Source organism: Lissotriton helveticus, chromosome 5_1 (genome assembly GCF_964261635.1).
Source record: "Lissotriton helveticus chromosome 5_1, aLisHel1.1, whole genome shotgun sequence".
Lineage (NCBI taxonomy): Eukaryota > Metazoa > Chordata > Amphibia > Caudata > Salamandridae > Lissotriton > Lissotriton helveticus.
This window is the reverse complement of record NC_136065.1, coordinates 1,343,093,316-1,343,118,104: the sequence shown is the minus strand read 5'-3', so window position 1 is coordinate 1,343,118,104 and position 24,789 is coordinate 1,343,093,316. Positions and strand designations below refer to the sequence as shown.

General features: G+C 43.7%; 1 protein-coding gene across 4 annotated transcripts in view; it reads left to right on the top strand.

Annotated features, from left to right (window-relative positions):
• The window catches only part of ELAPOR1 (endosome-lysosome associated apoptosis and autophagy regulator 1), a 489,842-nt gene that overhangs the window by 424,631 nt on the left and 40,422 nt on the right, over positions 1–24,789 (top strand). For all 4 annotated transcript variants that reach the window (XM_078644216.1, XM_078644219.1, XM_078644218.1 and 1 more), the window contains exons 18-21: positions 1,019–1,120; positions 2,857–2,983; positions 4,797–4,975; positions 12,566–12,731. In XM_078644216.1, coding sequence (XP_078500342.1) covers positions 1,019–1,120; positions 2,857–2,983; positions 4,797–4,975; positions 12,566–12,731 — 574 coding nt within the window. The remainder of the gene's footprint in view (positions 1–1,018; positions 1,121–2,856; positions 2,984–4,796; positions 4,976–12,565; positions 12,732–24,789) is intronic.

Below are 24,789 nucleotides of genomic sequence, written 5' to 3'. Positions count from 1 at the left end.
TCATAAAATACAGGGAATACCTCCTCAGCTCCCAATTCCGGAATAGCAGGAGTGGCCGCATCAAGGGTAGAGACAGATTTAACAGTATGCAACATAGATTGCCAGTCCTCCAGTTTAATTTGGTTGGCATTGCAACAGATGAAAATAATCCTGTGAAGGTTCAAACCAAACCTGAAGACACAGAGCATTTGTAGAACTCTCTGAGAAGGACCAATACAAAGATGTTACTTTGTCTCTAAAAAATCTAGCAAGAACATTATAACGTTCCTTAGAAGGAAGACTGTGAGCTGAGATGAGGCCCAAATAAGACAGAGACTTTACAGTGGAAAAAATGTCCCAAGATGAATTTTGGGCCCCTTCAATTTTATTAGTGTAGAATTCTCCCCTTACTTGTTTCATGCACTTATGATACATTTTTAAAGAATGGCGATATTGAACTTTGTTAGGCTTGGCAAAATCCTTGCGTTACATACGCTCAGAGCACACCATTGCATCTACCAAATGCTAAGTTAGGCTCTATTGTAGAGACATGAATCATTCTTAAAAATATAGGTAACTTTAAATTCGTTTTTTCAAGTAATAAAAAAAATACAAAACTATAATTTACAATAAATTTATTACAACCATCTTTAAAAATATACAAATATTAATGTAAAGTCTGTATGCATTGATACTTCTAAAAACGTATCTCTGTCTTAATGTAAATCGTGTGGATTTGAAAACCAAAGGAATGATTGTGTATAAGGCATCCAAAACCTAGTTATTGAAGAGTATATGTGTGAGAATCTCCTGGGAATCAAAACTTAATCAAGACAAAGAAAACCCTAATAACCATGATTATTGTTGTAATGACATCCATGTGATGTCATCATTGAGACCATGTTTGTTTCCCTTTGGAACTATGGGCAGGGTATTTTGCTGTTTCTGTAGGCTCATACTGTGCACAGTTTTAACTATTTTGAATATCAGTTTCTCCTCAATTTGCGTGATGCACATTCTATGTTGTCTTCACCCAAAGGTCCAATGATGTAACACAAGCCTGTCCTTTTGGGAGAGCCACCACAATCCATCTGCGATGTGACCCGGCGAAGGTTGGATTGGGAAAGCTGTCTATGCCAAGGTAAGCAAAATGTGATGTGAAGAAACCATCCACACCCTGTACAAAGTACCATCATTGCTCTGCTGAGTACCTGATCCAGACACCACAATACAGTGCCAGGAATGAGATCCAGAACCTGTGGCTTGGAACCAGGTACACAATTGGGCCTAAGTGACTTAATGCCAGACAATGAAGTTAAAATATCTGGATAAAAACTAGAGGCAGACTCAGAATATGCTGTGAAGTCCTAGGTGTGACGTTGTGACGTATTACCAGATGTGTGAGGCAGAAGCATTGACTCGGACCATGTTAACCAGTGACTCAATAACTCCATAGAGACTAAATGAATGAAAACCCAAAGCTCAGTATCGGGTATCAGAACCAGAGCCTGGGGTTCAGTGCTTGCTAGATTTGTAACATGCTGCCAAATATCATGTGCTAGATTCATAACATGCAACCAAAATATCAGGTGCTAGATTTATAACATGCAGTCAAATATCAGGTGCTAGATTTATACCATGCAGCCAAATATCAGGTGCTAGATTTATAAAATGCAGCCAGATACCAGGTGCTAGATTTACAACATGCACCCAAATATCAGGTGCTAGATTTATAAAATACAGCCAAATACCAGGTGCTAGATTTATAACATTCAGTCAAATACCAGGTGCTAGATTTATAAAATGCAGCCAGGTACCAGGTGCTAGATGTATAACATGCAGCCAAAATTCTGGTGCTAGATTAATAACATGCAACCAAATATCAGGTGCTAGATTTATAACATGCAGCCAAATATCAGGTGCTAGATTTATAATATGCAGCCAAATACCAGGTGCTAGATTTATAACATGCAGCGAAATATCAGGTGCTAGATTTATAACATGCAGCCAAATATCAGGTGCTAGATTTATAACATGCAGCCAAATATCAGGTGCTAGATTTATAACATGCAGCGAAATATCAGGTGCTAGATTTATAACATGCAGCCAGATACCAGGTGCTAAATTTATAACATGCAGCCAAATACCAGGTGCTCTTGATAGAATATGTGACTCAATACCAGGTTAGTCCATGGACCCAATACTAGGTAGTAACATTGAATTGTGGACCAAGACCAGGTACCTGAACCATAATCCGTTTCCCAACAACAGGTACTAAATTTCAAACTTATTGAGAAACATCTGGTGCTGAGATATGAATCAGTAGCCTTATATAGGTATCAGAATTGTAACTGGTGAACCAATAATGCACCACAAAAACAACACAAGGTACTAGTCAGAAGAGTGGCTCAATACCCTGTGCCAGAGACGCGCCCCAATGCCAGCAATGAGTTGTTCCCTTTGAGCTAAGACCAGGTAATGCAGTAAGATCCTGTAAGCCAATATCACCTTTCAGAGATTTGAACTTTGGCTTAATTCAATGTAGTAGAGTCAGAATCAGTGTTCCAATATCAGCCACTAGTGTTACGGATATGATTGGCCATACATTGCTGGGTTAGAAGTATTTATGCCCTCTGAGTGATGTGATGTCCTCCCAAAACACCTGCCTCTAGTGGGTTTGATTTCAGTTTTTTTATTCTTTCCTGTAGAACGTTTGCTTCCTACATCCATATTTGCCAGATGGTCATAGAGCCGTGCTGGGTCCATGTGGCTTCTGAATGTTGCATATGGACTTTGATGATGGCTAGAAACTAAGAAGTACAATTCTCTCCAATACAGAGTCCTAATGTGATGTTGCTTTACTCCCTCTCTCCTCAGTAAATGCATGGACGGAACATGTGATGGCTGCACCTTCCACTTCCTGTGGGAGACGGCCGAAGCCTGCCCGCTCTGCTCGGTGCGTGATTACCACACAATAGTCAGTGCCTGCGCGCATGGAATCCAGGTATGCACCTTTCATAGGCACTGCGTACAAGGGGCTAATACAATTTCACATCAGGCCATCCCACTGCAAAGCAATCACTTGAGTCTTTACCTTATATAATTGGGTGGGGGTTGTTGTCATATGATTTTCTGTGTAAATGTCAGGCTCTTTCAGCTTACCTGCACTGCACCAGCATAAAATGATATTGGTCACTACTGGGGTCTATAGAACTGAGCTAGGTGGCAGCTAGGGGATAAAAGGTAGCAGCAGGGAATGAACTGAGTAGTATGTGTGGGGTTGCAGAACTGGAGTAGATGCAGTTCTTGAAAGTAAATGCTGAGGCAAATAACAGACCTGAATCCCTATACTGGAGTGGGGATGATGAATATGCAATGGTAGACCTCTGTGCATGGTTGTGTGCTGGAAGTGTAGTCAGTGCAGATGTCTGAGCCTATTGAATCTGTATGGAGATTCTAGGCCGCATTACGATGGCCAAAGGACCGCTGTCGGTGGCAGTCCTTCGGCCATCTCACCAGGGATCTCCGTCTGCCATATTATTATGGCATTTGGATGTGTGGCAGTCGGAAACACCAACCGCCACGATCCCGACAGGTGGTCTTTATCTGACTGCCTGTCAGGCCTCCCTGTATTCCATGACTTGCGGCGGCATCTGATAGGCACCGCCATAGGGATTACAATATCCCTTTCTGCCGGTCGTTCTGCAGCGGACAAGCCCATGCAAAACAGCAGGAGGAAACGGATTTGGGGGCCTGTAGCAGGCCCCCTATGCCCCTTGGTCAGGGACATCGGCCCTGGAGAACACCAATGGTGACCCCCTACTTAAGGGATATGTAGGGGGCCACCATGTGTTAGGAACCACATGGTGCCAGCCATGTAGTGCAGGGATATGTGTGGGGTGTCTTTTTTGTCTTGCAGTGGGTGCTGCAGAGCACAGCACCCGCCACAATACAAAACACGGGCAATGCGCCTTGTCCCAAATACGATACAATGGTGGATGGACTGAAGTCCTTCCGTCATCGTAATGGCCCCCTCTGTTACTCAACACACAGTTGGGGGGATTGCTGCATACTAAGGATCAACAAATGATTATTAGCAAGCATGTTTTGGTATGAATAAGGGCAAGGCAGAGATAAAGGGCTAGTCAGGATTCCGGTCAATTGGACAAGTTTTGTGCGTGTTGTTAGTATTGGATTCGTAGGGCGACTGAAGCAATAGCAAGCCTGAGATACATTGGAGAAGCTTTGTGAATCTTCTAATGGTAGACTAGTGTGGTTGTTGCAGATCATGGCTAATGTATGTCACATCAAACCATACATCAAAAACAACAGAACAGGCATTACATAGGGTAATGTTTGATCTCAAACACCCACCCTGGAAGACCCTATGTGTGCAAACACTAACTGCAGACATATACATATGCACCAAAATGAACCAAGTCCAAGTAATTGATGGACATAGTACTTGATGAGGGTGGGCCTTATTAAAAAAAAAACATAACAACATACACTGCTGTGTACATGCACAGGGGCCAGGGTAGGAAGGATGTTGCCACTGTGGAAATGGGATGAAAACTAGCAGATGTAGAGTTAAGTGATAATAGAAGGGTGCACTAACTTTCTCTTGATATTGCTGTATTTAAACCGTGCATACATCTTGTTGTGTAGTTTGATATCTCCTGTGAGCTCCTTCAGTTCATTCCTTTCATGTGAAAAATGGAAGAAAATACAAAGTTTTGAAAAACATGACTCCTCCTCTGATGACCATTGTAACATTTCTTGTACCTTCACACTACATGTCCACCTCTGTCCAACAGAAAACCGCATTTGTCTGGCGGGAGCCTCGAATGTGCCACGGGGGAATGGCCCTACCTGACCCAGGAATGACTATCTGCAAATCCATGGATTTCTGGCTGAAGGTGGGAATCACTGTGGGCACCTGCACAGCCCTGCTGCTGGTGGTGATGACCTGCTACTTCTGGAAGAAAAACCAAAAGTAGGTCCCACAACTAATACTTGTGTTAGAAATGGCAATCTTTCTATGGAAATGCTATAGGAGATGCACAGGTAGAATTCTTTTACTGAAATAAGTCACAGCTTCTGTATAGAGAACACTGAACCTCACAGGACAGACCTAAAAGCTGAGAAAACTCAACAGCTAGCTGTTTCCTGTCTGTACCTACCACAGTGCTAGCTACACAGAGCTCTCAACACAGCGTCTTATTCACAAAGGTACATTTCCATGTATAGATTTACTATAAAAAAATGTACTCTTAAGTAACTTAACTACTTTAGGCAATTCACCATTTACAAGTGTTAAGTTACCCAAAAATACAAATGTACATGTCTCCACCCCCTGAATTCAAGGAGTGGATCGTCATTTTTGAGTGTAAAGTTACTAGTTGTAACTTTCACTCATAGGTAGAGATCCCTGGTATCGGGACGGACATCTCCCTATGGTAAAGTGCAGGGGAAAGTTTATTAAACTTTAAGAAAAAAGAAAATCAAACTATTTTTAACGTAAATATTATTGTCATTTATTTTAAAATATTTATTTTAAAGTAAGCATAACATAAAAATGCTACAGCATTAATAACTTAATTTTGAATTAAGTAGGTAATTATTTTAAAAATATTAAACGAAAATTATTTTTGTTAAGATTTAAATAAAAGCAAATTTCACACCTAAAGTATAATATTTATATTTCTCTATTATGTAGTTAAAATTATCAAACGTTATGTATAGAATTAATTTAAATTATTTAAATTATTTGTTAATATATATGCACATATTTAATAACAAAGTTACGGCACTTTTTACATTTTAAAGGTGTATTTACATGTTTCATAGTATATTACCAATTGTGTTTTATGTGTATATATATATATATATTCCCCAACATCTTCCACAAAGAAAGAAAGTAAGCCGCACACCAGCAGCGGAGCTTTTGTGTTTTTATTGCAAATGCTTTCTCTCAGCCGGCAGTCCTGACATGTTTCGCTCGACCTTCGAGCTTTTTCAAAGGTGCGCCGTGAGTTCTTGTCCTTTCAGCTCCTGGAAACCATACTCTCATACTTTATCAATTTGACACGCCCCCAATGGCTGCTAAGACTCCTGGTCTTTGTAGTCTGTAATGGTTCCCAGGCTGAACGGTAATGTTTGTCAATTTCAAAATTTACACAAAGGGTCCGTTGCGCCGCTGTGATCCCATTTTCAAGGCTCACTGTGGTCCCTTACCAAAGTCAGTCTTTGGCGTTCACCGCACTGCCCTTCACATCTCTGTACCTCCACCAACGGTTCCATTCGGGCAGGCATGGCGCTCTTTGCAGGAGGTGCGTCGCTTTACGGCAGAACCAAGCCGTTACATATTCCCCAACATCTTCCACAAAGAAAGAAAGTAAGCCGCACACCAGCAGCGGAGCTTTTGTGTTTTTATTGCAAATGCTTTCTCTCAGCCGGCAGTCCTGACATGTTTCGCTCGACCTTCGAGCTTTTTCAAAGGTGCGCCGTGAGTTCTTGTCCTTTCAGCTCCTGGAAACCATACTCTCATACTTTATCAATTTGACACGCCCCCAATGGCTGCTAAGACTCCTGGTCTTTGTAGTCTGTAATGGTTCCCAGGCTGAACGGTAATGTTTGTCAATTTCAAAATTTACACAAAGGGTCCGTTGCGCCGCTGTGATCCCATTTTCAAGGCTCACTGTGGTCCCTTACCAAAGTCAGTCTTTGGCGTTCACCGCACTGCCCTTCACATCTCTGTACCTCCACCAACGGTTCCATTCGGGCAGGCATGGCGCTCTTTGCAGGAGGTGCGGCGCTTTACGGCAGAACCAAGCCGTTACATATTCCCCAACATCTTCCACAAAGAAAGAAAGTAAGCCGCACACCAGCAGCGGAGCTTTTGTGTTTTTATTGCAAATGCTTTCTCTCAGCCGGCAGTCCTGACATGTTTCGCTCGACCTTCGAGCTTTTTCAAAGGTGCGCCGTGAGTTCTTGTCCTTTCAGCTCCTGGAAACCATACTCTCATACTTTATCAATTTGACACGCCCCCAATGGCTGCTAAGACTCCTGGTCTTTGTAGTCTGTAATGGTTCCCAGGCTGAACGGTAATGTTTGTCAATTTCAAAATTTACACAAAGGGTCCGTTGCGCCGCTGTGATCCCATTTTCAAGGCTCACTGTGGTCCCTTACCAAAGTCAGTCTTTGGCGTTCACCGCACTGCCCTTCACATCTCTGTACCTCCACCAACGGTTCCATTCGGGCAGGCATGGCGCTCTTTGCAGGAGGTGCGGCGCTTTACGGCAGAACCAAGCCGTTACATATTCCCCAACATCTTCCACAAAGAAAGAAAGTAAGCCGCACACCAGCAGCGGAGCTTTTGTGTTTTTATTGCAAATGCTTTCTCTCAGCCGGCAGTCCTGACATGTTTCGCTCGACCTTCGAGCTTTTTCAAAGGTGCGCCGTGAGTTCTTGTCCTTTCAGCTCCTGGAAACCATACTCTCATACTTTATCAATTTGACACGCCCCCAATGGCTGCTAAGACTCCTGGTCTTTGTAGTCTGTAATGGTTCCCAGGCTGAACGGTAATGTTTGTCAATTTTAAAATTTACACAAAGGGTCCGTTGCGCCGCTGTGATCCCATTTTCAAGGCTCACTGTGGTCCCTTACCAAAGTCAGTCTTTGGCGTTCACCGCACTGCCCTTCACATCTCTGTACCTCCACCAACGGTTCCATTCGGGCAGGCATGGCGCTCTTTGCAGGAGGTGCGTCGCTTTACGGCAGAACCAAGCCGTTACATATTCCCCAACATCTTCCACAAAGAAAGAAAGTAAGCCGCACACCAGCAGCGGAGCTTTTGTGTTTTTATTGCAAATGCTTTCTCTCAGCCGGCAGTCCTGACATGTTTCGCTCGACCTTCGAGCTTTTTCAAAGGTGCGCCGTGAGTTCTTGTCCTTTCAGCTCCTGGAAACCATACTCTCATACTTTATCAATTTGACACGCCCCCAATGGCTGCTAAGACTCCTGGTCTTTGTAGTCTGTAATGGTTCCCAGGCTGAACGGTAATGTTTGTCAATTTCAAAATTTACACAAAGGGTCCGTTGCGCCGCTGTGATCCCATTTTCAAGGCTCACTGTGGTCCCTTACCAAAGTCAGTCTTTGGCGTTCACCGCACTGCCCTTCACATCTCTGTACCTCCACCAACGGTTCCATTCGGGCAGGCATGGCGCTCTTTGCAGGAGGTGCGTCGCTTTACGGCAGAACCAAGCCGTTACATATTCCCCAACATCTTCCACAAAGAAAGAAAGTAAGCCGCACACCAGCAGCGGAGCTTTTGTGTTTTATTGCAAATGCTTTCTCTCAGCCGGCAGTCCTGACATGTTTCGCTCGACCTTCGAGCTTTTTCAAAGGTGCGCCGTGAGTTCTTGTCCTTTCAGCTCCTGGAAACCATACTCTCATACTTTATCAATTTGACACGCCCCCAATGGCTGCTAAGACTCCTGGTCTTTGTAGTCTGTAATGGTTCCCAGGCTGAACGGTAATGTTTGTCAATTTCAAAATTTACACAAAGGGTCCGTTGCGCCGCTGTGATCCCATTTTCAAGGCTCACTGTGGTCCCTTACCAAAGTCAGTCTTGGGCGTTCACCGCACTGCCCTTCACATCTCTGTACCTCCACCAACGGTTCCATTCGGGCAGGCATGGCGCTCTTTGCAGGACCACAGTGAGCCTTGAAAATGGGATCACAGCGGCGCAACGGACCCTTTGTGTAAATTTTGAAATTGACAAACATTACCGTTCAGCCTGGGAACCATTACAGACTACAAAGACCAGGAGTCTTAGCAGCCATTGGGGGCGTGTCAAATTGATAAAGTATGAGAGTATGGTTTCCAGGAGCTGAAAGGACAAGAACTCACGGCGCACCTTTGAAAAAGCTCGAAGGTCGAGCGAAACATGTCAGGACTGCCGGCTGAGAGAAAGCATTTGCAATAAAAACACAAAAGCTCCGCTGCTGGTGTGCGGCTTACTTTCTTTCTTTGTGGAAGATGTTGGGGAATATGTAACGGCTTGGTTCTGCCGTAAAGCGACGCAGCTCCTGCAAAGAGCGCCATGCCTGCCCGAATGGAACCGTTGGTGGAGGTACAGAGATGTGAAGGGCAGTGCGGTGAACGCCAAAGACTGACTTTGGTAAGGGACCACAGTGAGCCTTGAAAATGGGATCACAGCGGCGCAACGGACCCTTTGTGTAAATTTTGAAATTGACAAACATTACCGTTCAGCCTGGGAACCATTACAGACTACAAAGACCAGGAGTCTTAGCAGCCATTGGGGGCGTGTCAAATTGATAAAGTATGAGAGTATGGTTTCCAGGAGCTGAAAGGACAAGAACTCACGGCGCACCTTTGAAAAAGCTCGAAGGTCGAGCGAAACATGTCAGGACTGCCGGCTGAGTGAAAGCATTTGCAATAAAAACACAAAAGCTCCGCTGCTGGTGTGCGGCTTACTTTCTTTCTTTGTGGAAGATGTTGGGGAATATGTAACGGCTTGGTTCTGCCGTAAAGCGATGCACCTCCTGCAAAGAGCGCCATGCCTGCCCGAATGGAACCGTTGGTGGAGGTACAGAGATGTCAAGGGCAGTGCGGTGAACGCCAAAGACTGACTTTGGTAAGGGACCACAGTGAGCCTTGAAAATGGGATCACAGCGGCGCAACGGACCCTTTGTGTAAATTTTGAAATTGACAAACATTACCGTTCAGCCTGGGAACCATTACAGACTACAAAGACCAGGAGTCTTAGCAGCCATTGGGGGCGTGTCAAATTGATAAAGTATGAGAGTATGGTTTCCAGGAGCTGAAAGGACAAGAACTCACGGCGCACCTTTGAAAAAGCTCGAAGGTCGAGCGAAACATGTCAGGACTGCCGGCTGAGAGAAAGCATTTGCAATAAAAACACAAAAGCTCCGCTGCTGGTGTGCGGCTTACTTTCTTTCTTTGTGGAAGATGTTGGGGAATATGTAACGGCTTGGTTCTGCCGTAAAGCGACGCACCTCCTGCAAAGAGCGCCATGCCTGCCCGAATGGAACCGTTGGTGGAGGTACATATATATATATATATATATATATATATATATATATATATATATATATATATATATATATATATATATATATATATATTATTTAAGATTAAATTATATTTATTTAAAAGTAAAATTGAGTTAATATAATTTAACATTAGTTTCTGTTGGGTGTCATTTTAAGTCTTTCCTTCATTAGTTTCTGAGGGAGGTTATTTTAATTCCCTGCCTTCATTATTGGCTTATGGGAGAATGCTGGAATATCAATGGTTAGCCATGTGCGGTGCTGGAATAGACTTACTATTGTTTTGGGACCCTTCTGGCTGTAGTAACTACTGAAGTGCAATTTGTGACTAGCAATGGGATTACTCTTTTGTGGATGGACGCAATTCCTTCCCTGAACCTCTCCCTATCCCTTCTTACAGCGCTCCCTACTCTTTCTTAACCCTCCCCTTTGGCAAGAAGTATTCACCATTTTCCAGCCACTCCCCCTGTCCCTCCCACATTTATTACTAAAATATATACCTATGTGTGCATAGTTGGGGTGGTAATCTACCCACTTAAAAGACAGGAGTGGTGGAGAGCAATACCTCCACCTGTAGATTAGTAATTTGCATTTTGTTATTCCTTAGTATTATCATTGCAGTAGTACTAAACATACTACAAAATGCAGTTTGTGAATATCCCCACAGAGCTAATAGACAGTGACTCTTTGAACAGGAAAAGGTAAAAGAGTATTTGTGGCTAAGGGGGTTGTCAGGGAGTCTGAACATCTGCCTTCTCTAGGATACTAGTTTCTTATTGTATTCTTATTATCTCTGCTTCATTTTACTTTCCAACTTGTCAGGAGAGTTCTGTCATCTGCAAGGATATCCCTTCCTGAACCCCTCTTCTGTAAAGATGTCCCCCCCTGGGCCCCTCTCTAACCCTCCTTACAGCACTCTGTACTCTTCCCTAGCCCTAGCATCTTTAGCAACAAGTATTCCTTATTTTCCAGCCACTCCACTCTATCCCTAAAGTAAGAAACTGAAATGTAGGTAAGATTGTGAAAGTAGGGATGTATAAGAACATGTAAGAGTAAGATAAAAATACGATAAGTGTAGGCTAGTGTTTGAAAGAGGCATGCAGTAGATTCAAGGCAAGACAGCCTACGTAGGCAGCAGCCCCAGCATTTGGCAGCACCGGGCTCCTTAAAAATGTTGGGCTAATGCCCCTTTTTTCTTAACAAATTTAGCACACAATAAGATCCATAGTACAGGCGTAAAAAGCAGACCTCTTAAGGTGCATTTCTGCAATTGGTCTATGTGCAACTAGGCAAACAATTGTCAAAAGTTGCTATATTTGGAATATCAGAGTGGTAGAACACACTTGGAATGGGATCAATCGTATGAACAAGCTTTCTTACTTCATGTAAGTGAAAGTCATGGGAGTCATAAGGCTTGACAAAAACTTGACTTCGCAGCCAGAAGATAAGTAGATTGTTGCTGGAAGGTTCTGCATTTATGAACATGACACTGCTCGCAGTGCTTTACAGTGAACACATTCTTTAAATCTGTCTTTAAGATCCCTTTTTTTGTTGCATGTTTTTCAGTTCACAAAAAATATTGTTCCCATGAAAAAACAAGAAATTATTAAAAGAATATTAATGTTTTTAAAAACTTTAGGCCAGAAAAATGTCAGACCTCTGTATGATGTAGCACCACGATTTCAGTTGTATGAAAGAAAAATATGAAGTATACAAGTATACTTTGGTAATTACGTTTACTTAATATACAAATGCATGTTTTCGCGTGGCTGGAAACAAATCTCAAATAGTGAATTAAGGTAGGTTTATTAGGAGTGTTCAGTGGAAGCACTCACTTTGTGCCATCAGGTGCCCATATTTCACTTTGATTTAACCTTAAGGCTATTGAAATCTAGATCTATGTAGGTAGAAGGCAAATCCCTTCAATACATATGATGTAGGGGAAGGAGATGCTACCTTGCTTTATCTATATCAAGGAAATAATGAGGCAAATCCTATAATTGGTACCATACCTACTCACTATATTTGTCGGAATTTATTCACATTAGATGATCTTTTTAGCTCCTCCTTATCAGACATGAACCGTGTATTGGAAAGGTTTGGTTGATCTGTAGACAGATGCATGACCTATTAACAATACCTTTTGGTGTATTTTTTCAGAATTCGTAATTTTGTCCTACCAAATTTTCATATCCACAATATTGACTTCCACAATATCATTGTGAAGGTAAGTATGTACTCTTATAATAAATCTAATCTTACCTATACATACTTAAATTCACAATATTGTGGTAGTCGATATTTTGGTTTTGACATTTTGGCAGGATGATATTTTTCTACTTGAGAATCTTACAAACGTAGGTTTTTTTTTGCATCCTTAATTAAAAAGCCATCACATTCTATTAGCCTGTAATAATTCTGTGCATGTGTTATACTAACCTGTCACACTTCTTATGATACATCATCCATTTTTTGTGATCCCTTTATAGGCTTGAGTACAAATACTCCAAACTGATGATGAATGCCTCCAACAATGACGGTGACCTGCCGGCGGCTGACAGCTGTGCCATTATGGAGGGCGAAGATGCGGAGGATGACTTGATCTTCAGCAGCCGCAAATCTATCTTTGGGAAGATAAAAGCCTTCAAGGCAAAGGTAGTTTTAATTTGGGCTGTTGAAGTATATTTGAAATGACTTGTTAAAAATGTATCTTGGGGATGGGGGGTGGGTGGGTGCAGTCTTTTAGTTGGCATCATGCCAGATAAAAATGAACCAAGATCTGTTGCATTCAAAACATTTCCTATGGGGTTGCGGTCAGGCAGTTCAAGGGAAGTAAGAATAAGTTGTGAGGTGGTGACATGTATTACTACAAATAATACTTACACATCCCAAGTACTCTTTAGCAAATAGACCCAGCTCTGATCCAAAGAATCATCATTGACCCAGGGTTTGTTCTCTTGTTTGATATTTTCTTGCTTTCAACATACAACTTGATCCCAGGCTTTCCTCAATCGTAAAGCACACTTTCACTTTGTCCCTCATGCCTGTACTTTGACGAAATTCTTTCTAGAGTACACACCGTTCTTTCTCGTTTGTTTAAATCAATGAAGCATGTACTGACTGTTCTGTGCTAACCTCACAGCAGAAGGTGCTCATCATAAAATACCTTCATTAAGTGAACTATGGGTGGACTTAACTCAACGCAAAGTTATCATTTCTGCTCTTTGATGACTAGTCATGTCCCACGTACATCACTGCTCTCCATTAGAAAGACCATGACACTTAAATTCAGGTCAGTGATTTACGAGCTGATTTCTGGTGTTGAAGCAGCTCATTCAGCCTACCATTCCTCCTCATATTACCTTTGCAATCGTCTCAGTATGCCTGTCACCTTCTAACCCATTACTGCAGGTCTATAACTTTTGGAGTCACTCCTAAAATAAGCAAGTTTGAGATAAATGCCTTAACATAAATAAAACTTTGGCAATTTGTAATAAATGCCCCCTTTCAGAGTAAACAAGGCTTTTCCAAATAATCAGGTTTGAAACAGCAATATTCAGTGAAAAAAATACTGTTCGAGAAACCTATATTAAATCTGAGGGTTCCTTACAATTTGTGAATTAAGATATTGCACTGGTTGTAAGCTTGTATAGAGATCAAACAGCAACTGCCAGCATAACCTTGCAGACAGCAAAGTATAACATAAATAAACAAGGTACCTGAGTGGGACGAATAACATGTATCGTATGTTGCATACCATTGATAGAGACCATAAAGTAAGAGCTGTGGTTCTTATTTGGATTGGTTCGGATAACAATGTCCACTTGTAGGGGTCACAACTCAAAATTCAGGGGCCATGGGTCAGAGAAATCCTTTCAAGGCTTGGTGAGACTTTCTCTACCATATGCAAGAGGTCTCATGAAGGTGGATCTATCAGGATTAATGTCTGCACCATTCACGCTGCTACGCTGATGCCTGTATGGAACATTAACTATCAGTCTTGGAAAAACTGCCCTATTTTCCTGTCTGTCAAAAACACAATCTTTGGGTACTGGCACAGGCCCTTGAGACTCAAAATCTTTTCTTTATCTCTTCAGTAGATTTTTCTTTATCTTCTACCATGAATACCTTGTCATACATAGAGATGACTACCTGTCTCTTTGAAGAGGCAAACACTGACCAGTTCGCTTTTAACCACCTATCAGTGTGGCTCAGTACAATTTTCTCTCATCCTCAACACGTTCCTGTGGAATTTTTCTCATTCTCTACCCTCTTCTTCCTAAAGCTCAACTACCTTATGGTCATAATGCTTTACTTTTAAGCCATGTGTTTTGTAACACTGACCTTTGCAGTAGTTGACCCACATAACGTCTTTGTCTCCTGTTTGAGGAACAGTCATTTGGTGCATGCATCTGCTCAGTACAAGGTCCATACGGGTCCATCTAGTGTCCATGCAGAGAAAATGCCATCTTATTCCGCAGGAGATGTTTGAATTCATAATTGGAAAAAGGAGTGAAGAAGTGAGTACCATTTCAGGCAGAGAGGCCGCAACATACCCTATCTTGAGGGCTTTCACTGGCCTATGCGGGTAGTGTGACTCATTCCTGAGAGTGTGACAGCACCTAATTCAACATCCATTTTTGTTTTGGTATCTGATAGTCTGTGCAGTGGAGTGGTGTGGCTCACTGGTTAGAGGCGGCAGAGAACGGCCCGGGACCAGGGTTCAATTCCCGACGCGGCAGGGTCGTGGACCAGGGTCAGCAGACTTGATCATTCTCGCCTCGGTGCCTACTCTAACCAGGGATCACACTCGGCAACTCTGGGCATTAGCTTGCCTCATCTCTACAACGGCCCCCACATTCGCCGGGGATGCCTGGTTTCACCTTGGAGATACCCAGTAGGGACCATCTCACAGGGATAGCCAGGACCGGTTCCCCAGCGGTCTACAGCGCCACGACGCCTCAGGGCAGCAGTGCGCTTTACAAGACACATACATTTACATACATTTACATTTAGTTAGAACCAGCATTGAACATCCAGGTAAGGGTCTAAGAGTGCCCAGGAGTTGAACAGCCTTTTTGAACCGCTGTTCATTTCTGGACTCAGCTGTACTATTGACTTGTGTCACTCACCATGACTGAGTTTTAAGGTCCTGACCAGATGTTGCACAGTTGGACTGGGGGAATCTCTATGTTCCATCTGACACTCTTTATGTTGGGTTCAAGCATTGCTCACTCCTGGGGGTGTTCTATGTTGCAGTCTCAGCCTGCTATTTCCTGTCCAATTCCTGACTCCTTCTCCACTGTGGTTGAGCCTACCGTCACTTAGTGCATGAAGCTAGCGAGAAGGGGTAGTTTGCAGAGTGACAGGTAAGAAACATCATTGGAAGTGGCAGGCCTACAGCCATTCCCACCCATTGCACTGCTGTGATCTCACTATGTCACTCCTCCGAGGAAAGGACGTACAAGAAGTGCAGGTGACTGAGAGGCTGACACACAAGTGAAGTCCCCACTGTGGTTGACCAGACAACAAAGTCTTGTTGAAAGGTACTTCAGCAGCAGAGCATCACTGAGCACAGTGGCTCATGACACCACATTCCTGTTTCCCATGCTTGAGTTTGGAAGATTCCAAAGCTCACATTGGAATATCCAAAAGAGTCCCGGATTTGGGGCTGTATATGGTACTTGCATCCATTTCACAGTAATCCTTGTCTTTGGTATTCCCCTTTGGACGCCCTCTCTCTCTAAAGCTGGGCTTCAAGGCTAATAGATTCAATACAACCAGCCAGTTCAATCAAGAAAAGTTGCACCTTGAGTTAACTGTCCCTGTACTGCTGCCCTCAGATCCATGCTCTGGAGTTCACAACCTGCTGACATCCTTCCTAAATTCATACTCATACCTGCATGCCTTGACTGTTCTTTTAAATTAGAGGGAAAGATATGAATACCTTAAAAATTATTTCCAATATCCACTCATAGGAGCATTCCTGAAAACCTCCTCCATTGACCAGAAATCAGCTTTATAGAACTATAAACATTGGCATTTAACTTCAAATATTAATGCACATTCCAACCCGCTTAAGATACTCCTCATCCTAGAAAATTAAATTAACAACATGAGATCCCACAAAAACACACACATTTCCTCTCATTACACACAAGTTAAAAAACAAAAAAATTATTCCAAATGCAGCTGTAACGAGCTTTCTTCCCATTGAATTCCCCTGTTTTTTGTTTGCATTTGACTATTCAGTTTTTGGACTGTTGCCATGAGGAAGGCTCACCACGTGAGCGCCACTCACTGTAAATTCACTGTAAATGAAGTATAAGTGTTAACCACCGATGTTCATATTCTAAGATAAGGCAGCTGCTGTGCAGCAAGGGTAATAGGCGCTGGATTGATTAAATGTGAACACATGAACCCATTCATGTGGTGGCTGTGCATGTGAGACTACTATTTTGCGGAGAAAAACCAAAGGAAATGATGGACGGAGCGTTGACAATACAAGCACTCACCCCCAGTCAACTGATCTGGGTTTAATCCATCACCGTTCTTTAGCCCACTCTGCCACCCCAGTTCAGACATGGCCATATGCAAATCAGTCTGACACTGTGCCTCATGGGAACAGTCCAGCCCAAACTGCCAAGCCATGCCTTCCCTGGACCGGAAACAAGCTACCGAGGACCGGTTTCTGGCATTTCAGCCGTCTTCAGCCCGGCTTGCTTGAATCCAGTGGCAAAGTGAGCAAGGAACTCACGTCTGAGCATACCCTGCCAACTTATGGTGAACAAAGAAAAACCAAAGGAAATGATGGACGGAGCGTTGACAATACAAGCACTCACCCCCAGTCAACTGATCTGGGTTTAATCCATCACCGTTCTTTAGCCCACTCTGCCACCCCATTTCAGACATGGCCATATGCAAATCAGTCTGACACTGTGCCTCATGGGAACAGTCCAGCCCAAACTGCCAAGCCGTGCCTTCCCTGGACCGGAAACAAGCTACCGAGGACCGGTTTCTGGCATTTCAACCGTCTTCAGCCCGGCTTGCTTGAATCCAGTGGCAAAGTGAGCAAGGGACTCACGTCTGAGCATACCCTGCCAACTTATGGCGAACAAAGAAAAACCAAAGGAAATGATGGACGGAACGTTGACAATACAAGCACTCACCCCCAGTCAACTGATCTGGGTTTAATCCATCACCGTTCTTTAGCCCACTCTGCCACCCCAGTTCAGACATGGCCATATGCAAATCAGTCTGACACTGTGCCTCATGGGAACAGTCCAGCCCAAACTACCAAGCCATGCCTTCCCTGGAGCGTTGACAATACAAGCACTCACCCCCAGTCAAATGATCCGTCCATCATTTCCTTTGGTTTTTCTTTGTTCGCCATAAGTTGGCAGGGTATGCTCAGACGTGAGTCCCTTGCTCACTTTGCCACTTGATTCAAGCAAGCCGGGCTGAAGACGGCTGAAATGCCAGAAACCAGTCCTCTGTAGCTTGTTTCCGGTCCAGGGAAGGCATGGCTTGGCAGTTCGGGCTGGACTGTTCCCATGAGGCACAGGGTCAGACTGATTTGCATTTAGCCATGTCTGAACTGGGGTGGCAGAGTGGGCTAAAGAACGGTGATGGATTAAACCCAGATCAGTTGACTGTGGGTGAGTGCTTGTATTGTCAACGCTCCGTCCATCATTTCCTTTGGTTTTTCTTTGTTCGCCATAAGTTGGCAGGGTATGCTCAGACGTGAGTCCCTTGCTCACTTTGCCACTGGATTCAAGCAAGCCGGGCTGAAGACGGCTGAAATGCCAGAAACCGGTCCTCGGTAGCTTGTTTCCGGTCCAGGGAAGGCATGGCTTGGCAGTTCGGGCTGGACTGTTCCCATGAGGCACAGGGTCAGACTGATTTGCATATGGCCATGTCTGAACTGGGGTGGCAGAGTTGGCTAAAGAACGGTGATGGATTAAACCCAGATCAGTTGACTGGGGGTGAGTGCTTGTATTGTCAACGCTCCGTCCATCATTTCCTTTGGTTTTTCTTTGTTCGCCATAAGTTGGCAGGGTATGCTCAGATGTGAGTCCCTTGCTCACTTTGCCACTGGATTCAAGCAAGCCGGGCTGAAGACGGCTGAAATGCCAGAAACCGGTCCTTAGTAGCTTGTTTCCGGTCCAGGGAAGGCATGGCTTGGCAGTTCGGGCTGGACTGTGCCCTTGAGGTACAGGGTCAGATTGATTTGCATATGGCCATGTCTGAACAGGGGTGGCAGAGTGGGCTAAAGAACGGTGATGGATTAAACCCAGATCAGTTGACTGGGGGTGAGTGCTTGTATTGTCAACGCTCCGTCCATCATTTCCTTTGGTTTTTCTACTATTTTGCGGAGCCAGATATTTGCACACAGATAGCCTGTCACAGAAGAGACTTTTCAGGGATTGGTACTGAACTAGGGTAGGCAGTCACTTTCCAATACACTTTAATCAGCTAAAAGACAACCATAAAAGCACATTTTATTTGAAATAAAATAATTCATATCTTATAAAAATATACTTATAATAATTGCATGGATAACATCCTTTACCTCAATCGACTGGCTAAATAGAAATGCAGCTGCTGATCAGCTTGTATAACTTCCCATGTATCTAGGGAAGAAGTACAATTTGATGGATTGAAAATATCTGAGAATTGTGGTACTAGGGTAGGGCTTATTATATGTGTGGGCATTCATAATATAGGTCTGTAGTTCTTACTGCAGGTCTGTGGTGCGTATACAGTACTACACAGTGTAGCCATAATCTGCTGTAAATACCATTTCACCCCACATAGTCCAGGAGGCTCCAGTGAGATATCAATTATGGGGTAACCATGAACTATGAGTATAGACTTACAGCCTCTTGCATTATAACTATACTCTTTGTGCCACTTTAAGAATTGCCTTATATCCTGACTCAGCTCATAATCAGATTCCTCTCCTTTGCTCCCCTACTTGTCCAAGTTAACTACTCTACTCTATAGAGCAGATCAAAAGCCTCCCCACACAGCAGAGTTATTAACAGTAGTTGACACAGTTACTGGGAACGGAAGGAGTGGGGAGGATATCTGTATCTGTTAATTCGCTTGTCACACTTCACCTGGACTGGGACATCCCAGGTCCACAGTAACCAAGTAGTAGTGCCAGATCTCTGCAGTTAACACAGGAGTTCACTTGCCTTAGAAGTTTTGATGGGAAGGGATCAGGCAGCTGTGTCAGCTAAGGCCAGAGCTGAGTCTCTCAGGGAAACTTTTTCTACAGACAACATGAAGTCTCCATATTTCAATGTCCCAGAATGGATGGTTGGGACAGGGGTGGAGTAATGACGTTGCAGCCTAAGATTGGCCAGGGGTGCCTGGCTTCTAGAACTTTCACCCCCACTTCATAAAACCCTGGAGAAGACAGAGACAGATAAGAAGACACTGGACACAGGAATGGCGACAGTGAAAGAATGCCCAGCTGGAAAGAGATGCTACCTGATACCGCTTCAAGAATAGACTTTGACTTCAGCTGACCTCCTGGATTAGGATGGCTCACTCCAGGACCAGTGGGGTTGTCCCCCTTATTGCCTTCTGAAAAACAGTTTGGGGAATGGACTTCATAGAGGACCCTCAATGGTTCCCCTGGACCTTCTGTAGACTGGCCCATTAACCCCGCTGACACACAGGTACCTGGCTGTGGGACCTGGGGAACTTGTTGGATGTGAAGTGGCTGCGCAAGACACCCCCCAAAACAGACGAAAAGCAGGATAAGAGCACCAGGAGCCAGGCAGAGAATAGGTATGGCAGAAGGAACAAAAAACACAGCTCCCTGCAAAAAAAGTGCCCTTCAAAGTCCAGGGACCTTATGTCTAAGGTTGTTCACCAGGAAGAAAATGTGCCCAAGAAAGGTGGAATTGGCTATACTGGGCCCAAGATATAGCTTGGTCCCGGCAGACAATGCTGCACTGATTGCTTCAATTTTCCCCAGGAGCGCCAAGCCCCCGGGGGTTGATGCAAACCCATTTGCTATTCTTAAATGAGTGTGTGAGTCCGGCTCCCCTTATCCTCTTTTTGCCCCAGGGACCGCATTCCCCAAAGTCCGCCGTGCCCCGTTATGGCGTTTTACTACACCTGCTCCCTGTGCCCATGAATGAGCAGAGCAGCGAGCCAACTGGACAGCAAGGGAGTGGGCGTTCCATGCTGCTCTTGAAACTAGGACAGCCCAGGCACCCCATGGGGAAGGGCAGGAGCACCCAGCTCAAAAAAAGAAATTGTACACAGCATACGCAGTGCACAGGAACAGTAAAAACGCCTGCAGCAAAGACACTAGTCAGCTGGACATCCAGGAGCATGAAGCTCCCCAATATCCCCTGCAAGGGAGTTAAAATGTGCATATTTTCTTTGTGGGGTCTCTAGAAAGGACAGTGCCACCAACAAAACATTGTAGGCCTATTTGGGACAGCAGTCTCCCAAGAATATGTTTGAAAACGTGTGCCAAGTCTCCCAGGAGGTTATATTTGTGCTCCTGGGAGATGTTTTGCTGACTTTTAAAGCACTCCCTAAGACTGAGCTTTTGCACAGGAACTTGGAATTGCAGGGACATCTAGTGGCTGGTCCTGGAGCTGTAGTAGCAGACTAGTAAAAGTAGAAGAAAGACTCAAGGACACATGTTTTTCAATTCAATGTTTTATTAATACTGCAGGTGATTGGCAACGCAGTTGTTTTAATTAGTGCTTTTGAATGTTGATCCTATCCACATTGACTTCATTGGAGGGTTATGCCATGTAATGTATGTTGGTACAGTTCCCATTTGTTTCAGTTGTGTTACATTGTTGAATTATAACAAGTGGCTGTTTCTAATGATGTGGTGACAGCCTGACAAAACCTTATATTTTGAAGTTACATCTGGTATAGGTGGGGGGTATTGTGATTATAGGGCCCAGGACTGACTAGGGGTGAAACATTATATGGGGGTGTCACTAAAGCATCAGGTCCCACTAGCTGTGTAAAAGTACTTTTCCTTTTTAAAGAAAAATCACTGACTGGACAATAATTTATTGAGTGTTCTTGTTGGGTACCAGTGAGCTTGAGTTACTAGCCCACACTGCCTTCTATCAGCAGGCAGTGGATTAATCCACTACGCTACCCTAGAGTCAAGTGCTACAATGGGGTACTTGGTACCCAATAAAAAAACAGTTGTGGACTTATTACTTGTGACTCACATCTTTTACAACTAATAATCCAATTTCTTACAGCAGCCCTTCCCTATGCACTCATATCACAAATCTTATTATATATTTCATATTTCGATACCAATATTTTCTCCCCGCAGGGAATCACAACGCGGTTGTTACAACGACCGCGTTGTGATTCCGCATACCATTACTCCGCAAGTCAGAACAACAACTTGCGGAGGGGGGGGCAAGGTGTTGGATTTAAAATCCAACACCTTCCCTAGTGTCTGCACTGACTGGAGTTGGAATAGTAAATTATACTATTCCAACATCCAGCGCCCCCCCTCCGCAAGTCGTTCTTCCGACTTGCGGAGTAATGGTATGCGGAATCATAACACAGTCGTTGTAACAACCGCGTTGTGATTCCCTGCGGGGAGAAATACCCTGGCATTACGACACACATTCTTCGATATCCACCATTTTGTGCATCCTCATATTTTCCACCCACTTTTATCACCTTCTTCATATCTGAACACATAGATTCCCATTTTCTCACACTTCTCTAGTTCGCTTTTCTCACCTTATCCCTCAATCTGGTCTTTCTTCCCTCCACAACTTTTTTCTGGTCATGTCCTTGAAGGGACTCCTTTACAAAACATTTTATCTCTCACTTTTATCAGCTCTGAAGTCCCCTTTGAGCACAACCAACTAGAAAAATCCTTGAGCAATCACTTCTGTGCTGAATAAACGTAAATGGCTTCTGACTCAACACAGCATGCAATTACATGATATGGTCAAATTAGCATTTTCTTTCACCAGATCAGTCCACGTGGCCTGATTACACTTAGTGACCACGCTGCTTACTTTCTCCATGTACCAGTTCGCCTTCCCCCAGCTGAATTTGCCCCTGAGTGTCCACCAGTCCCCGGTCAAAAAGGCATTTTTGCAGAATGCAACAACCTATAGTTCGCTGACACTCTTAAAGCTCTCATTAATGACAGGTGTGAAGGAGCCGGGTTCCACGTTCTAGACTTACTCTAGAATCACTGGTCGACGGCTCTTTATTTCATGCTCGGAATTGTGAAGGGGAGAAAAATCATTTGTCAAATCATACGCTGCAATTTCAATGAACCATGACTCCAAGGTTAGTTTATTAGAAAGCCAACAACAACTGGACATACAGACACCTAAAAATGAGGGTGTAGAAATAGATTGGAACTAATACAAAGCAAACCTACGAGGAAAGTTGATTCGAGGCAGCATACAAAGAATGACCAGTTTTAGAATCAGGACGCAGAATATCACCGCGCCCAGATCAAAAGTACTCTTCATTGGAGGTTCATAAGTAAAAAGCATTAGTCTGTCCCTACACTACCACTACCGTGACATCCCTACTTAGTAGTTCCCGTCCAAGTTTAGAAAAGAAGTTGTCAGCACGTACAGCTTCCTAAGAAGTACACTCATGTTGAATGGGTCAAATAGCATAAAGCTACAGAGCTTGTTCCAAGATGCGCTCTTCTGTCTCGGAATGGCACAAGTCCCCAGACTCTGTCCCTAACCCCAACACAAAAATCATAGGACACACCCATCATCACATCAAGCGATCATCCCATCCAGCCGGACACCTCCTCGTAGGTAAATTTCCATGTGGTAGGGGTGCTCCCAGGCTCTTGCTCGATGACCTTGATTCTCAGGCCTTCTCCAGTGAGAAAGAACACCGTCCCACACAATGGCGTAACGAAAAGTGAGGGGGCCTCCCTGCACAGTACTTAGAGGACCCCCTCCAGGCTCAATCAGGAGCTCTCCCGGCCAGAGTTCAGTGCCGAGGGGGCCCCTTGGAGCTAGGGCCCCCCCGCACTGCGTGGGCTGCGGGGGCCTGTGTTACGCCCCTGGTCCCACATTATCAGTATCGCTCATTCAAATGTATATTTTCTCACTAGGCCTCGCTCCTAAAACAAAAGTGCTATTCTAACTAACAAGGCTGAATTTCTCAACCTACAACAGGAGCGTGAGAAAGAACTGTTCCTACATACACATGCATTTTACGAATAAACACATCTGGAGAGCTCAACAGGGAAAAAATACACATGAGGCCTACAGAAATCGGCCAACATAAGGAGCAATATGAAATTACATTAAACACTCATATACGTGATTATTACTGTGCACTTTTAAATCAATGTGTTGCAAAGCAAACAAATAATTTCTCAGTAGTTGCATGTAAACTCACCACATTAAAACTTTTCATAAAATAGCACACAATTACAATGTTGATTTCTCCACGTTACACGAAAATGTCTACCACTTCACTTTACACGTTATTGCATTGCACATTATAATAACCAAATGTTAACACGACAAAAGAATAAAGGTGTAGGTGCGAACTACTCATGATTATGATGCACCCCTACAAATGGAAGATCACAATCACGCTCTATCAGTCCCCCCTCTCATGACAAGTGTCCTCACACCCATTTACATCTCCCTGTAGAAAGAACCGGCCTTAACAGAAGTCGTAGGCAGCCTTCCCTGACGGAACCTTTCTAGATTCTTGAGATTCTCATAGTGACCGTCCTGCTGTCTCTCCATTCTCGTTTCTCGCTGTCTAAGAGAATTCTCAACCTGTCTTGCTTTATTCCACCTGTAAGCTCCTATCATTCCCAGCAAAAGGATGACACAAATCCTAACTATTATGATCTGCTTCAAACTGTAACCAAGAAATCCCTTTCCAAGATCTGCAAACCAACTTCCAACCTTCCTAAATCCTTTACTATCTTTATCCCAAACTCCCTCTGTTGCCAAATCATGTATCTCATGGTGTATCTCAGTAATGTTACTTATATACTTCCTCAGATCTTTACTATGATCTGGGGTATAAGTACAACACTGTTGAACCCTCAGCATTTTACAGACTCCGCCCTCTTTGCTAGCAACACATCTAAAGCAAGACAATTTTGCATCACCATCACTCTTATCAAGACCACCTCTCCATCCACGAGCAACAAAGACAAAGCTGTGTTTGCTGACAAATTTTCCACAATAGTCGATAATCTTCTGATGTTTATGTTGCTTAAAACCACTGCCAAACTCTGTATCATTGCTCCAAACACATCTCCAACAGTTTCTCCTGCACTTGTACCACGCATTTCTCTAAGTGACATCTTCTCATCCAAAGGTCCCAAATCCTCCACATGGTATATCTTAGGAAATACAACAGCCACATAACACGTGCCATACCAATTTCAGAGGTAATCGAACATACACATTTTTCCCACACATGAAATATACATTCAGCACCGCTTGTACTGAGTCCTGCAAGAACTCTTTGCAGTGGCTTCAATCGTGAAAATGTGATCACACAAACTGTCCCACAAAAATCTTATCGTAATATATTTGTACCTTTCTGACTCAAAGCTCCCTCGTTGTTCGAAATCTAAAGCTATTGTACCATAACTCCCTTTAGCCTGGTGTGCTAACTTTGCCTTGGTCCACTCACATGTTCCCTCTCTATTGTTAAGTTTAACTGTTAACTGTCT